Here is a 16,600-nt window from a genome sequence, read left to right as displayed (position 1 = left end):
TTTACACAATGAAGGGTCCCTCTAGAGGGAAAATTCATCTTGGATTCTCTTTGTTTCCACTGTCTTGTATGAGAAATCATGGTGTGTCCTGCAATTGTGGCAGATCTTTGGACTTGGTGTTGGCTTGTGTAGCCAACCACCAACACTGTAGTATCATTTGATGGCATTTCTTGCAGAAGGAGAGCCAAAAACATATTCACTGATATATCTATACATTCATACATGCATATGGACAGGGTACAAGGGGTGACAGTGGTGTGCTGGGTGACCTGTGAAAATGGAAGATGTGTCCTTTAAAGATTTGTAAAACATGCCTCCCTTTAGTATATTGCAAGTACTTGGACAATGGTTTTTCCCTAATCATCCCTTTCTGAAAACTTTTGTTAGCTTTCCTTTTTATAGTTGAACTTCGAGATATTGAAATTAGAAGTCCGGCTAGTAACAGCTTTCCCACTTATTAGTTCAGTCTGGTTTTTTGGTTAGTTGATTCATGATTATTTTATTATTGTTTAATTTATTTCATAGCCACTGGTGTGCGCTGTGCACATTTTTCCATCCAATTTGAAGTCTTGGCATTTTCATGCATGATGGATTCCTATAGAAACCTACTGTCTACCCAGTGTTCTAAAAGGAAGATTTGATAGCAGACCAAGATATTTCTGCTGTACTCCCTTGGCAGAAAAGTACTGCTGGCAAATATTGTAAATAAGTCTTATACAGGATTTTTTAGTGGTGTTTTATCTCCTTCCCACTCCTTCTTGTTTTTAATTTAATGAATTGAACAATTTTGTGTGCAGTCATCTATTAGATTGATGCATATTTGGGATCAGAAATTACTGTGGCACAGAAATTTTGCACTCCCATAGGGGAGAAATGAAAGGAAATGTTTTGGGTTTGTAGCAGGAACTGCAGTTCCTTGGGGACAAAGCAACTTATGTAAATGTGACCTTACCTTGGGAGAGAAGGGTGGTAAGAATGGGCACTGCCGATGGGGAGTGTGGGCCAGAGGCAGTGTGCTTTTGTACAGGCGCCCCTGGGCATCTGTCTGCCTTTGAGCAGGGACAGTTACTTGTCAGTGCCTGGAAAAAAAAATGAAAGAAGCAACATTTACCTTTATTGCAAACTATTAAAGACAGTTGTAAGTATTGTTCACTCCCATATAAGCATGGGGGGTATGCATGTTTAAATGTGAATACGTCAGAACAAATTTTCCTTCAAGTGTTCAGAACGTTGTAAGTTACAGGAACTGTTCTTAGCTTTCATTCACTTTTCCTTTTCTTTCTCTAAGTTGTTACAAGTTAAAGTATCTGTACCTCTAATGGATGGTTATTGTTGCTGCACCTAAAAAAGCCCATCTAAACAGCGATATGCTTAGTTGCATGTGACTTGTTTATAAGCAAAATATTTCTGGGACAATGTTTTCTGCTTAGAGCTGGTTGTATTAAAGGAATTGTGTGGTTTTTTTTCTTTTTTTTTATTAGGTAAAGACAGAGTTTTCAACACCCCTTTATGTGAACAAGGAATTGTTGGCTTTGGTATTGGAATTGCTGTTACAGGTGCTACAGCCATTGCAGAAATTCAATTTGCAGATTACATTTTTCCAGCATTTGATCAGGTTAGTACTAATAAATTTGAGAGCAGTTAAAATAAATCTTACATCTGTTTAAATTACTCTTCTGTTAGCATTAGTACTTGGTTTGAATATGTAATTTTTGCAAATATAACCACAGCTGTATTACTAATATTTATGCATGCTTTAGGTAAACAGGCGTAAACTGCAAACAGTGCTAGTACTGGACTGTAAACAGTAAACTGTACCATGGCCAATTTGAAGTCTTATTAAATAATGGAAATGAAAGATCTGGTTTGAGGCAACTGTCTGTTTGTTTTAATTTTTGGTTTTGTGTCTGTGTTGGTTTCAGCAGCCATAAAGTCAACAGCCTATGTCTTCTGAACACAGTCTCATTTCTGCATACAGCTGCAGCTGGCCACGTGTCCACAGGACAAAGTACAGATCTGGACTGGGCTGATTGACAGTATAGAATGATGAAAGAACTGGATTATAAGGCTACCCTTGAGGCCTAGGCATCTAATTTGAACACAAAAAATTATTGGTTGATTTGCCTTGGAAAATGTTTGTCTTTGTGCTGACTTACAGTATTCCTTTGCTTCTAATGTCATCCTCTGAATCCCATGCATGGAACAGATCATGTAGTTACATTGCATGTATTGATGTGTCTTGATGCATAACTAGAGGTATTGGACTGAATGTTACTTTTGTATATAAATCTTCCCAGATTGTTAATGAAGCAGCCAAATATCGATACCGCTCTGGAGATCTGTTCAATTGTGGAAGCCTCACCATTAGAGCACCGTGGGGCTGTGTGGGTCATGGTGCACTATATCACTCTCAAAGTCCAGAAGCCTTTTTTGCTCACTGTCCAGGAATAAAGGTATAATAACTCTTATTTTATGAAGATTATTTTTTTTGTTTGTTTGTTTTATAATGGACCTGACTAGCAATGAGTCTGGGTGCAGGGAGGGGAAGAAGAGTACATGTCAATCCAGAACAAAATATCAGAATATGTTAATTAAAAACTATTAGAAAACTTAAACTCTGTTAGTGTTTGAAAATTTCTAGCCATTATTGAAGCAATCTTTAGTACACATAGCATTTTGTATTTGTCTGGTTTTTTGCATTACAAAGATACATTTTACATAGTTTTGTGTCCAGTATAGTACAGAACCTAAAAACTGACAAAAAGTAGTACTTTCCTTTAAATTTTTTTTAAATTTCTGCATCTCAAGTGCATTATTGCATTAATTTATATGAAAGACGGTGGTGGGCAGTAGGCACAAACTGAAGCACCAGAGGTTCTTTCTGAACACAATGAAGCACAGATTGCTCAGAGAATTTGCAGAGTCTCCATTCTTGTAGGTGCTCAGAATTTGTCTGCATGTGATTCCAGGCAATTGGATCTGGATGCCTCTGCTTGGTCAAGGGCATTGGACCAGATGACCCCCTGGAGGTCCTTGCCAAACTCAACTACTTGGTGATTTTTGGAGTGAGAACTTCAGACAAGCTTTCTGCCCAAGATGGTGGCTTCCCTTGAAGTGAAGACACCTAGTGCTTGGGTGGATAACTTTCCTAGAGAAAGGGAGTGCAGGATATAATCATTTCAGACCAAGAGAGTTTGTCCGGCTCTTCATTTTTTCCAGACCAAATTTTTGTCTGTGAACTTGTACTTCTGGGTTAGCTGGCATCCAGTCCATTGAGCAATGACTCAGGGCAGATTAATACAGAAGATTTAAGCAGAACCAGTATTTGTATTCTAAAGACACATGTTCATTGTTTATCTGCTGTTTATACTGTTGTCTCTGTATGATTTTGGTGTCCTAAAGCTTCAGATATTACTCATCTACAGGGAGGCCATAGCCATTTCTCCTACTTGTTCTTCTCTTAAAAAAACCCCCAACAAACCTATATTATTCACACTTTATTTTGTTTTGTTTGAGGAATTCTATACATTCTTGTCTTTGGGTGTTCTTTATGGTATTTGAGGTCATCTTCTGAACTTGAAAGTATTTCCTGATTATAGACAAAAACCATCTACAAAGTCTTTTGCCAGGCTATTGAATCAAATGTTTTCTAGAGCTTGTTTAAAACTAAAGTAGTTTATTAATGTATGAAAGCAAAACATAGCTTAGATAATTAAAATACTGACTCCAGGTCCAGCTAATTTCTGCTGATCTTGTAGATCAATCTCAAATTTCTATATACTAAACCAAAGGTTGAGGTTTAGTGGTCCACTCTGGTGATTAATACTCTTTCTGATTCTTACCAGCTACCTAGGCTGATGGCTAGTCTTATGAACAAGTTAGTAAGTCAGAATTTTATTTAGTCACTCCATGTAATATGATTTCTTTGTTCCCACCTCTGATCTTTCTGTTCGTTTTTCACTTTCTTTCACTTTTCCTTGGGTAAAATGCTAAAATAGGTTTCTACCACTACGATCCGTCATCTTAGTTAAAGGCACATTAATTCTGTGGAGCTGATGGAGCAATCAACTAGCTTTTTGTGCACAGAGAAGTGCTTTAGACTCTATCTTTTGAATATTATTGCTTTGTGAAAAAAATGTTGTTCTTTAATATTTTTTGCAAAGCTGTTTGTTGGTACAGTTCATAATGTTTCAAGATTGAAGGTATTTATGAATAACCCTGGCCCTTAAAATAGAAATCAAGAAGTTAAAATGAACTGCTGTTTCAGAACCATTTTCAAATGTCCCATATCTAAGCATACTTTCTCCATATTACAGGAGGAAAGTCAGTGTCTTACAAGCTGAGAAGGGTAAGGTTTGATCTTTGGAAAGAGTGGCTTTCAAAACAACCCTCTTATTAAACTTTGTGAGAGGTTTCTGGCTTTTTATTTTATGTTTTTCTTAGGTGGCAGGTAGAATTTGTATTGCTCAAGCCAAGTGGAGTTTTTTCAACTTTAGTTATTCAGGGGAAGGATTGTGGTCATTGGTACTTAGGGAAAGCTTATTGGGGTTTGAGAACAATACTGGATGGTTGTATCTTCTGTCCGCTGTGGTGAGAGTGTACATGGAACACATTAATATTGATTCTCTGCATTCCCTTGTACGAATATTTTCTCTCATGGTTAGAAGCTTTTTTTTAGATTTCTAGCCTAAATTTGTTCTTGACTAACTTGTATATTTAACTTATCTGTCCATTTATAGCCTAAAGCACTTGTACTCTCTTTAGTCGTTGTTTTGTTAGACTAAAGAAATCAAAGTATCAAAGAATTGTTAACAGTATCTGGAGCTCTTTTGACATCTGTTTCATTCATTTTCTTTTCAAAGAGTTGAAAGAAACATTAAGTATTCCAGTTGAGTTTCCAGCAGCGATTTTTACAATAGCACTAACAGTTTCTTGGCTATGTTACTTTTTTTTAGGACTTAACTGCATAGTATGCTAGTCATTTTTTGAGCAGATAATAAATTCACATCTGAATTTCTATTCCTGAGTTCTAAATCTGTAACAAAAATGTAGTCCTTAAACATGTGACTTTCAATATGTATTTTTCAGTTTGTTTCTGTGAACTGGGTCTTTTTAGTATCATCCTCTCTAGTGTAGTGGCTTCCAGCTTTGGAATAGTCTTCATTGCCATGTTCTGATTTAACATCGTAAATGAATAAGGTAAATAAAGTCTGTCCTAAAAATGATTCATTCCTAAGGAGCTGTATTAATGTGGGTAATTTCCCATGTGTCTGTTACCAAATGCTTTGGTGAAATATTAATAAACTGCCTCTCCCTTGTTTAGAAAAATCACTTCTCAAGTTAATTTAATGTAATAGGAGATTTAGGTTGTGTTTTCACTCTTTTATATTATTTTTATATAAATAAATGATATTACTCTCAAAATATATTTTGAAGCCATGGCTGTAATTAAAATGTATTTTTTTTTAACAAGTGCTAGAACTAATGTTTTCAGTGACTTCTAACAACACATCTACAAAAGTGTTTGCTGGTAAACTTCATGCTGCATTTTGCAGCTTTTTGAGGTCTCTGGGATGGAAATTGGTTCTTTTGATTTGAGGGAATTTGGCTCTTGGGTTCTATTTTCATTTAAACTGCGATAATTTGGTAATTTTCTTTTCATAATTGAAATTCTCTTAGATCATCCAAAGTTAACTCTTCTGTTGGCAAATGAATTATACTGTTTCCTTCCTAGTATTTGGATTACATCTGGAGGCCTTAAGTTTTTTTTGCTTGATAATGATTTAAGGTATTTATTGGTTATTTACTTTCAAAAAGAACAAATTTCAAGCTTCTACTGTAAGCAAAAAAAATCAGCTTTAAGTAACTATTTCATTTTGTAGCCTTCAAAACTTACTGGACTAAGTCTGAATACCTTTAGGGTCTGTTCCGATTAAATTTTACCCAAGTAATTGAGGATCATTCAGCTGCATTTTTTGTTGTACATCTACAGTAACTTCACTAAGTTTATGTATATATGTATATTAATCTGACTGACATTCTTATGTTCCTTTTTACCTCAAATATTACTGTTAAGATGTTAGTTCTACCTTTTCTGAGCACCTTAGTATTTCAATCACTATATAGAGGGGACCATTGAAGCCTCATCAGCGAACAAAATAAAATTCAAAATTTGGAGTGTGTTTTAATAATGAAGCACTGATGTCAATTCACTTTGTAAGAACAGCTCAGTCTCTAGGTAGATTTGTTTAAAGCAAATAATTGCCTAGTTTTAAGTATTATGAGGCAGTTTCTAGCAGAATTTCTATTTTGACTAAACTATTTAAAAATATTTTTACAGATTGTTATTCCAAGGAGTCCTCTGCAGGCCAAAGGATTACTGCTGTCATGCATAGAGGATAAAAATCCATGCATATTCTTTGAACCTAAAATACTTTACAGAGCTGCAGGTAAAGATTTGTATGTTGTATTTTCCAATAATGCAACAATGTTGGGGGTTTTTTGCACATGTATGTTAATAGTCTCAGCTAAAACAATGCTTCAGTAGAAGTTTTGACTTGACTCTAGCTATGAAGTGGTATGGGTTTTTAGAGGAATTGTGAAAACTGAATAAATTCTTGAAGTTTGACTGCAAAGATAAACATTTTCGGTCTGATTTATGCTCAATTATGCTCAATTAGCTTTGGAAGTGGAATGCTTTACAGTCTAAGGTTAACAAAAGAAGTAGAACTAAGAGGTATTATTCTTTATCAAATTCCAGTATAAATTTGGCAGAATTTGAACTGCTTTCTCGTGGTAACTCTAAGTACTAAAATAAAGATTCCAGATCAGTTTTTATTTTTCCAAAAGAACTGAGCCCCACCATCACCATTTTCTCAAAGTTAAAATTTCTTTGAAATGCTTAATTTCTAAAGATCTTCAAAATCTCCTCATTTAGCTTTCAACCTTATTTGAAAGGAAATGTGATTGCCATTACTTTGTTTTTAGTCATAGTGACCTTTCTGATTCAGAGTAGTTTTAACAACTCTCAGTTACATGCAATATATTGGAACATTGGAAATTGACAATGATGGTATTTGAATTGGTTCTAAAAATTAGCTGGTTACTTCTTTGGACTAGAGAAACTTGACAGAAGAGAAAACAGATGAAATTTTTTGCATGTGGAGACAGGCAGAGAAGTAGGATGAGGAACTGATAAAATAGAACAGATGCCCTGACTTACCTGTAGCATTTCCCTGTCCTGTGGCTTTATATGCAAGCTCTGCTTGATCCATCAGTCCAGTTTATAAGTTGACTCTGTGTGGACTGTATTTGAGTGAGAGACAAAATGTTTCTGTTTTGCTTTGGACCTTTTAAAAGCACTTTTTCATCAGTGCATCCATTTTGTCAGTGAATTTATCCTCTTCCTAGGGAGACAGTAACAAAGGAAAAATTTAGAAAACAGACATCAAAACTACAAAGAAATAGTAATATAACTGAGGATCAAATAGGATATTTCCTGGTAAAACTGCTTATTTGCTTTTAAATTTAAAAAAAAAGCCCAGAAATCCCAATAGCAATGTAAATTTAACAGTGCAGCTATTTTTAGTGTGGTGGGTGTGATGTATCCATAGGGTGTTGCATTCCTTAAGTTCAGTGTGTTTTGAAGGCTTACTAAAATTCAACTGAAGGGCCTCTGTCCATTCATTTAGAGAAAGTAGTTTGAAAAATGAGTCTGAGTCCTGTTAAACAAAGAAAAAAAATGAAGTGCTTTTAAAGCAGGCCTTTTTTTCTCCCCCTTCCCCCCATATTTATGAGTCACAAGTATAGACTGTAGAGTTAATAAAATACTGGCTTTTATATTGGCATGAAAGGCTGTGCATCAAAATCACACAGCTTTTGAGAATATAGGGAGATTTTTGTGTTTGAGGAAGTGACTTGTAGAGCAACTACTGGATCATTTATTGAATATAAATCAGGCTTGTGATGGAAATCTTGAGTAAATATGTGCTGAAATAGTGTTTAATGTGATGTATGTGCGAGTCAGTAACCAGCTACAGCATTGCTGGTTTTGGTAATTTCTGAAAGACAGTGATTTCCTCCTGTATTCTGATGGCTAATTTTTGGAGATGGCTAATTTACCAATATTTTTTGTCTTAAAATTTCTAAGAACATCAGTTTAGTGGTGTAAGTTGAAATTTATATGTACAAATGTGCAAATGTATGTACAATATATGCAAATGTACATATAGTACATTTGCATCAACAAATGTTCTATATGTACATATGACAGGGATGATTGTAACAGGTAACTTCTTTCATCTACATGGTTATTGTATTATTTCTACAATGGTTTTTATGTTCTGTTTATTTCCACTGTGAACCTTTCTCTATGTTATCGTTAGTTTGTAATCTTTACTACCCTTTGTGGGATGTGTCAGCTTGGACTGGAGGATGACTGCTGTCTGGGAGTTTCTCCTATAAAATTGGTCTCTCTTAGAGTTCATTCTTATTCTCCTGGCCACAGTCAGGGTTTCTGGTAATTCCACCATAGAAACCAGGTGACCTGGTGAATTCAGAAATGCACTGGGGCCATCATGATTGATAAGATCAAGATGCAGCAGCAATGAGCACAAACCTGGTAAACAAGAATAAGATAAATGGTGGAAAGAAGGGTTTTAAAAATGTGACTTTCTTGTGTTTCCTAAAGAAAAGTTTTACAACACCCCATGTGAATGTATTGATTCTAGCAGGAGAAAGTTTCTGAATTTGTACAATTTTCTGACTTAGACAGTAAGCTTGAACTATGTCTGTATTTATTGTGCTTTCCATTAGTGTCTCAAGACAGTACAGGGTTTTCTGAAGGCTGGGAACATGCAGGCTTTTCAAAATAAGAACACAAAATGGTATCAGTTGTCCTCTATTACTTAATTTATTTTTTTTTCCCTTTTTAGCATGGTATAATACTTCACCTAAGGTTTGGGATCTCGTTGTTCCAGATGAAAATAAGTTTCTTTATTTCCATGATGATGGCTCAGTCATTGAATAATGAAATTATATTGCCCCTACCATAGCTTTTTTTTTTTTGCTTCATGTGAATAGACATGTTTGTTCAGAGAGCTTTGTGACTGATGTTACAGTGGGTGTGTAGGAACTTCGTTGAAAAATTAAGGTGTTAAGGATGTTAATGAGAAAGGAGATTTTCTATCTGTAAAATTAATGTAGGCTTTTGAGCCTCTTCATTTTCCTCTAATGGACTTTTCTTTCTTCCTATGAGACCTCTAAGTATTTGTCCATGATATTTTGTTCAGGGTTGTTGATATATTTGAAATTACAGTTGAAAAGAAACTGTAGGTGGGATAGTCTTTAAAAGACAGGGTATCTGTCCTTATTCAGGAAGCCTGAAGCTAATAATGCTTTGTTTAAAACAAGCAAGCAAAAAGATTAAACTAAAATAATGACAAAAATCCTACTTCCACTCCATTCCAGCCACCAAGCATTTATAACCCTTCTTTGAGTGTTCCTGACAAGGTTTGTTTCTTGTCGTAGTCATATTTGTCTTCATGTATGTCTGCAATTTTTTTCTCCTTTTTTTTTATCATCCCATCAGATAGCTTTACTGAAAGAAACACTCCCATATGCCCCATACCCTTATCAATAAGTGGGACTGAGCAGGTTTGGTTTTTGTAACTGCACCTCTCAACCTTTGTGGTAAGATCTATCTCCCTGTGTGTCCTTCCTCATGGCTTTTCTCTCTTCCTGTTATCCCCTTTTATGTTGTAAAGATCCTTTTCTAGACACCCTTCAAGGAGCAGATGCTTTCTTCTTTCACATAACCATACAAGTGTTTATCAGAAGTATTGTGTATGTTAATTTTCCTTCAATTATACTAGGAAGGAGCAAAGAAATGTAAACCTTTCTGAGTGAAAATCTAGAGTTAAATATGCAAGTACACGTGTGAAGAGAGAATTCTGTTGCTATTTAACTTACGAGATCATAGTGTTATTGAAAGTGCTGCAGTGATGTCCCCCTAAATATCAGATATACTAAGAAAAAGAGGCTTTGGTTTATAAAAAGTGTTAACAGCCTGTGCAGTGTCAAGAGAACATAATGGTTATGAATCAAAGGAGAAGATGAGTCACACTGACATTATCAGGTTTAGACATCTTGTGGAGAACCTACTCTGATGTTTTCTGACCTTTTCAGTTTCATTTAATTGTACTATATATGACATTGGTGGTGTAGAAATAAATATAACTTGCATCAGTGGTTGTTATAGAGACAAGGCAGGTAAGATGAGAAAACATGTATTTTCTTTCTGCTGTTCAGACTGCTCCTTTAGAAAATGCAACAGATGTTGTACCCTCTTAAAATTGTCATGGCCCTTTTTCACTGATATTTACAACTTTTTGTTAATTGCTGTATTTGAAATCTGTGTTTGAAACATTTGATTTAAAATACTTGATTTCTGAAGTAATAGATGAACAGGCTGCTTTGTACATAAACATTGTTTTCCTGGATTAGATAATTATTATGAAAGAATATTAATAGAATAATTCCATGTCCTATTTTTCATCAGTATTAGTTGGGAAAGGAGTTTTTGCAAAGCAGTCAAGAAAATCCTTCCAAATGGTACTTTGCTGTAAATTTTTGACAAGCTGAATTTTCCATTTAAAATTGTCAGGTATGATAGATGAGCTCATTTAATGGACATTTTAGTGCAGAATGGTTCAGCTATAGTAAGAAATTAGTTAATTTGTGTAATTGTATGTTGTATTTTATTTCCCTAAATGGATAAAACCATTGCACAGAGAAAAAGCTCTTATTTCTGTAGCATGTACACCTTCTAGTTCTTCTTCTGGCTCATCCTCTCTTCAGAACCTTCTAATTCTTGTCAGTATCCTGGGTTTCCACTTGAGGGTCCTGTGGTATCTCTTTATGTTTCTTGTTCTCCAGGTTTCATGTAGGTGACCATTCCATGACAAAGACAGTCATGCAATGCCTATTAGTATAGTTGTGAGTTTCATTATCTTTCAGGATCTCTTTCTGTTGCCTGAGGGTTGTACAATGTGCAAAATTCATAGAAACCTGGTCTGCCACTAATGTGCAGTGAGCAACTGCTGGATGTGCATTTCTTCCCCTCTCTTTCCCAGCCCTATATTTTTCTAGCCCCTTGTTATTAAAAAAATTATTACAGAGCAGGATGTTGTACTAGGTGATCTCCAGAGGTCACTTCCTACCTGAGTCATTCTCTGGTTCTGTAATATACATTGTATTTATAGATCATTATCAACAAGAAAAAAGAAAATTGTCTGCCAGGATTGAAAATTATTTGCTACTTTATTTTTTTGAAGTTACATTTGGAACTTGTAAGCCAGGAAGAAACCTAGGTAATTCTACTTGTGTTGTATTTACCATAACAGGGAAGGAAAAATACTAACCACTTCACTACTGCTATCACTCAGGGAGATTGTTCATTGTTACTTCAAGAAGCAATTTTGTTCAGCAGGAACTCAATATGTATTTTATGAGCTATCAAATATGTTAACAAAAAAAGGCAGAGTGTTTTCTTTATAAATTGTTTCTGTGTGTTTAGAAGATTTATTTTTTTCTACTTATCACTAGAATATGTTTCAAGAAGTATTATTTGGCTTGCTGATGCATAGACAAGTTCATCTTTAGATCAAAACCAGTATTTCTTCTAAAATATTATATATGGATGTCTTTAATCATAGTTTTAGTCATTAAACCAGTCAATGTATAGTGCATTGGAGCACTGATTCAGAACTAGCACAACTGACCTAACTTAGCAATTTTCCAGCTGAAAACTCATAAATGAGTCTTGAATGGAGCTATGTTGAATGTCTTAGGAGAAGATAAGATGCCTAATTCTTGCCTTCTCTCTTGAATTGTGGTGTATTTTTAGTGACTAGGTAACATTTTTTAAAGGAAAAATATTTAGATTTATTTAAAACTGCTATAATCAGAAGTTCTTGCTGACATTCCTATGTCGGTTCTGAAAACTTTTTACCTCAATTTAAACATAAAACTGCAGAGCACTGTATTTGGAGCATCAGGAGGATGCTAGCACAGATGATCCTTCTTGTCTGAGTATTAAAGTATAATTTCAAGACTCTTCTGATGATTACTAGAATAATCAAGAATTCTGATCAATTAGTGGTTACTTGAGGTTTTTTGATCAGCTGTAGCAGTGTCCATTTCCAAATCTGATGCTGACATTTTGACTGGATGTACGTCAGAACTCATTACTATCTTTTGCATGTGTATATATGCATAATCTTGTTGTGGTATATAACAGAAATTTAACTCTACACTGAACATATTTGTAACAGTCTAATTAAAAAGAATTTGAATTGCAGCTAAACCTTTGAAATGAATGCTAATACTCAGTTATTTTGGTCTAATGCTAATAAAATCACACAGTTGTTAGGGATGGAAGGGACCTCTGGAGATCATCCAGTCCCACCCCTCTGCTAAGGCAGGGTCACCTAGAGCAGGTGACACAGGAACACATCCAGGTGGGTTTTGAATTTCTCCAGAGATGGAGACCCCAAAAACTCCCTGGGCAGCCTTTTCAGTGCTCTGCCACCCTCAACATTAAGTTTTTCCTCATATTGAGATAAAGCTTTTTCTGTTTATGTTTGTGGTCATTGCTCCTCATCCTGTCACTGGGCACCAGTAACATACTCAGTGAAATTTTACTCTATTATTTTAGATGGCTCTAACAGTGAAGAAAAGTTTTACTGTATGTTTTTATGGGATAATATTGACTAATAAAGGAATCTAATGCTTATTCTCCCCTATTTCTCTTTTTTCAGTGGAACAAGTTCCTGTAGAGCCCTACAACATTCCACTGTCTCAAGCTGAGGTGCTGCAGACAGGCAATGATGTGACAATGGTTGCTTGGGGCACTCAGGTCAGTAACTCTCTTATTTGTCACCCAGCAAAGCCTGGCCCAGGGGGTAGGTGATGTTTGCATTCAAACTCAAGGGCCAGACATTAAAATGTGTGTGTCTTCCATCACTATATGCTGGGATGAATGTTTGCCAGTGTTTAAATTTCTATGAAACCTGCTTTTTGTTGTGTAAGTTTTTACCCATTTTTGGTTGAAGATGACTCTGGAAGTGTAGAACAGGTACCTGTGCATCAGGCTAATGATTTTTTTATGATTATGAAAATTACAGATTTAAGAATGGGGCAGTGAGATGTAACTCTGAGGAAGGTAGTGGGAAAGAAAAGTTCAAAATAGTATGCTGAAAGAAAAGATCTTCACTGCATGATTTAAAGAACCTTGGGTCCCTTTGTTGAAAGTTAAAAATCCATGGGACATTTAATACAAGTAGGGATTGGTATAGGTTTGATTTTAACAGTTACATTTCAAAGCTGTTCAGGAACATCATTGGCCACCCTCCCCTGCCCCCCTGATGAACATCTGCAAATACTGAAAAAGCTGTTAAGAAAATTCATCTTCATAGTCCAGAATTACAGAAAAGAAATTTGAGTCTAGTGTGGACTAATCAGAAGTTACTGTTTTCTTGGCCTAGTTGTATCTGAGAAGCTTTCAGAGGAGAGAATCTTACAACTTTTGTGACAAAAGAGTTTTGAACTGATCTCTGGTTTTGTGCTTTTTGTTGTTATTGGGGTCTGTGTAGGATTTATTAATGCCCTCTGACCTTCAGGCAACTGACACTGCCTGACCATGTCCAGGTTGCTAAATTTCTGTTGCCTTCGAGATGAAGATGACTTTATCCAAATTGATTTCTGGGGATGGTCCTTGGCTCAATCTCTTTGCTATGCCTAGGAGTTGCTTAATGGAGGTCATTTGCCACAATCCAAATCTGTATTGTGAAATGTTCTAACAATAAAGAGAGCACCAGAGTTTATTGGCAACATCATATTAAGAAAGTTTTCTACCCGCATATCTCATGAGCACATGCTTCTTGCTGAGATATTTGTGGAGGATAATCTGAGTTGTATCAGTTCTTATTTTCCATATTGGTGCATTTGCTTGCAAATATTTGTTTTAGGGAAACCAATGCTTGAGATACATTTTGCTGAAAAGTGTATTATAACCTAATGTCAAGACACAGTTTTAAATGTGTAGAGTATTTCTTTCTTTCTTTTCTGTTCTTAGCATAATACACCTTATGTAAAGGATGGGTGTAAATGTGGATGATTTATATCTACTGTGATTCACTACTACTAAATAGTAGCGAATCAGTAGATATAAATCTACTAAATAGATTCCTTGACTGGTGGATAAGGTATAATCTGTATTCCAGTTCAGTGATAGCCTCCTGCTAGAGAAGAATACTTTTTTGTTTTAGTAGAGTGTTAATTGTAGTAATCAGGTAATGCAGGATTTGTATTGTTGGTGTTAAACTATGTGTTGGAAGAGCAATAAGTGCTTACAATGGCGTGCTACTGCTATGTACTTTGACTGTGGGGATCAGGACTGGATATAATTACAGGTTGTAGTAATCACTTTCTCCTAGCTCCTCTAAAATAATGCTTTGGAGATGATCACTTGGCTATGTTTCAGTAAGTTAGAGCAGTTACTGGGGCTACTAGAACTGTTTCTTGGCTTTTTGGCTAAGATCGGATGTAGTGGAGTGTAGCATTTCTGAATGTATTTAATGCTTCTTGCAGGATTGCATGGGACTGGTACATTAAATACATTACTCTGATGTATTTGGCTGTTAGCTTAGTTACAGTCCTAACAAAAATCTTCCAAAACTCATTCAAACTAATTAAAAAAAAATAGTGAGGACTGATACTTTTCACTGAAAGACACTTCTCTAGAAAGCAAATTTTGTTCTCAGGGATTCTTCAGTGAATTGAGTTTTTGGAGTGGTGCTAAAATACTGGGAATAATTCAGTACTAAATAAGAAGAACGCAGTAAATACTAAATGGTTATTATTGAATAGAAACATCCCTGCTCAACATGCAGGTGGTATGTTAAATTACTGCTTGTATTCCAGATGTATAATTTAGAGCAATTTGCATAATTTGGATTATTTGGTGATGATACATTGTTTTTTCAGGTACATGTGATTAAAGAGGTGGCAGCAATGGCTCAAGAAAAGCTTGGTGTGTCCTGTGAAGTTATTGATCTGAGAACCATCTTACCATGGGATACAGAGACTGTTTGCAAGGTAAGGAAATGATACATACTCATTTAAAAACAACCTAGGTTGTTTTAAAAAGACCTGTTTTTTCTTTGTATATATTCTGTATTTTTGTTCTGTATCATAAATGCAGGGTACATGCACATTACGTGGACCAGACGTTTACTTTAGCATTGAAAGAGAATTATGTTTCAAGGCTCAAAATAATGTCAGAATACATGTTCTTTACTTTCAAGCAGAGGGTATGATTTAATCAGACTTCCACCTGAAAATTGCTTTTCCACAATTTCTGAGTCTTTGTCTTTCTAACATCCCTGCTGTCTTGGGAAAATCTTTATATTTTCTTTTTCTTGCTGTTTTACATTAAGATCTTCATCTAGTTATAGGTCTGCAGTAATGTGCCTTAGTGTTATCTGTATTTCTAGAAATAAATGTTTTTATTTAAGGTATATGAATTCTCGAGTTGGGGAGAAAAAGCAGCATTTATTCTTCTCAGACTACCTACTTTGAAATTCCTGGGTACTGGAAAGTCCTTTTCTTCTTTGTGGAAGTTTTTGATGTCACTAACAGAACACTTACTGCTTCTGCTAGAGCTGAGAATTTCCTTAATCTGGCAAATCCACAGTCCTGCAGGACCTGGCTAACAACTCCTTGGGTCCTAATTCAAGCTGGGTTGACTCATCATTTTATGCTCCTGAACAAATTACTCAGAAGATTGAGAAATGTCTGCAGCTTTCTTAACTCGGGCCTAGTAACTGTGGTGTACTGAGTTAACCACAGGGATGAGAGCAGCCATGGGCCATCAAATATTTTCTCTGCCTGCAGCTTCTAATTTAAGGCAATATGGTGTCATGTACAGCTAACTCAGATCGTACAGATGTTTAAATAGGGCAGGTCAGGCACATATCTGACTCTATGTACTTGGAATATTTTAATTGTGTAGACAAGTGTTCTGTCATTCTGTGTTTGCTCAATAAGGGCCTTGCTTCTGGTCAGATAACATGTAAACACATTAAGTATGATAAAGGGAAAGATGGGCCATTGTTCTGCTACTCTATGGCAAATCTTGTATTTCTCCTCAGTTTTATTTATCTGAGGGACTGCCAGTGGGATGGGATGGAATAGATTAGGGGAGGAAAGATCCATGTTGTGCATTTGCTATTGGCAGCGTTCTGCTGTTGGTTGTGGATGTGTTACAAATTGTGCACTTATATGTGTAGCTCTGAGTTGCCTCATATCAATTTGATCTTCTTCATTGAAGTGTTTTCATTTTTTTGTTTGAAGTGTATTTCTTGTTACTTGGATGTATTTTCTAACTGTAAAAAATGAAATGTGTTGAGTTACTTTCATCAATATGAAGTGAAATTTTGGCCATAATAAATCCTTCACAATCTCTTCTGGACAAGTAAAATGATTTTTTTTTTTTGGTAATTCTTTTTTCCTTCTTTGAAGATTTGAGCTGTCATTCTTT

At 35.5% G+C, this 16,600-nt stretch overlaps 1 protein-coding gene across 1 annotated transcript in view; it reads left to right on the top strand.

The window, feature by feature from the left end:
* BCKDHB (branched chain keto acid dehydrogenase E1 subunit beta) overlaps positions 1 to 16,600 on the top strand; it is a 109,596-nt gene that overhangs the window by 19,851 nt on the left and 73,145 nt on the right. The window contains exons 4-8 of the mRNA XM_059468572.1: positions 1,482 to 1,615; positions 2,298 to 2,453; positions 6,341 to 6,449; positions 12,819 to 12,916; positions 15,046 to 15,156. Of these exons, the coding sequence (XP_059324555.1) occupies positions 1,482 to 1,615; positions 2,298 to 2,453; positions 6,341 to 6,449; positions 12,819 to 12,916; positions 15,046 to 15,156 (608 nt within the window). The remainder of the gene's footprint in view (positions 1 to 1,481; positions 1,616 to 2,297; positions 2,454 to 6,340; positions 6,450 to 12,818; positions 12,917 to 15,045; positions 15,157 to 16,600) is intronic.

This window comes from Ammospiza nelsoni, chromosome 3 (genome assembly GCF_027579445.1).
Source record: "Ammospiza nelsoni isolate bAmmNel1 chromosome 3, bAmmNel1.pri, whole genome shotgun sequence".
Lineage (NCBI taxonomy): Eukaryota > Metazoa > Chordata > Aves > Passeriformes > Passerellidae > Ammospiza > Ammospiza nelsoni.
Note: the sequence above shows the minus strand (reverse complement) of the source record. Positions and strands in the feature narration are given on the sequence as shown.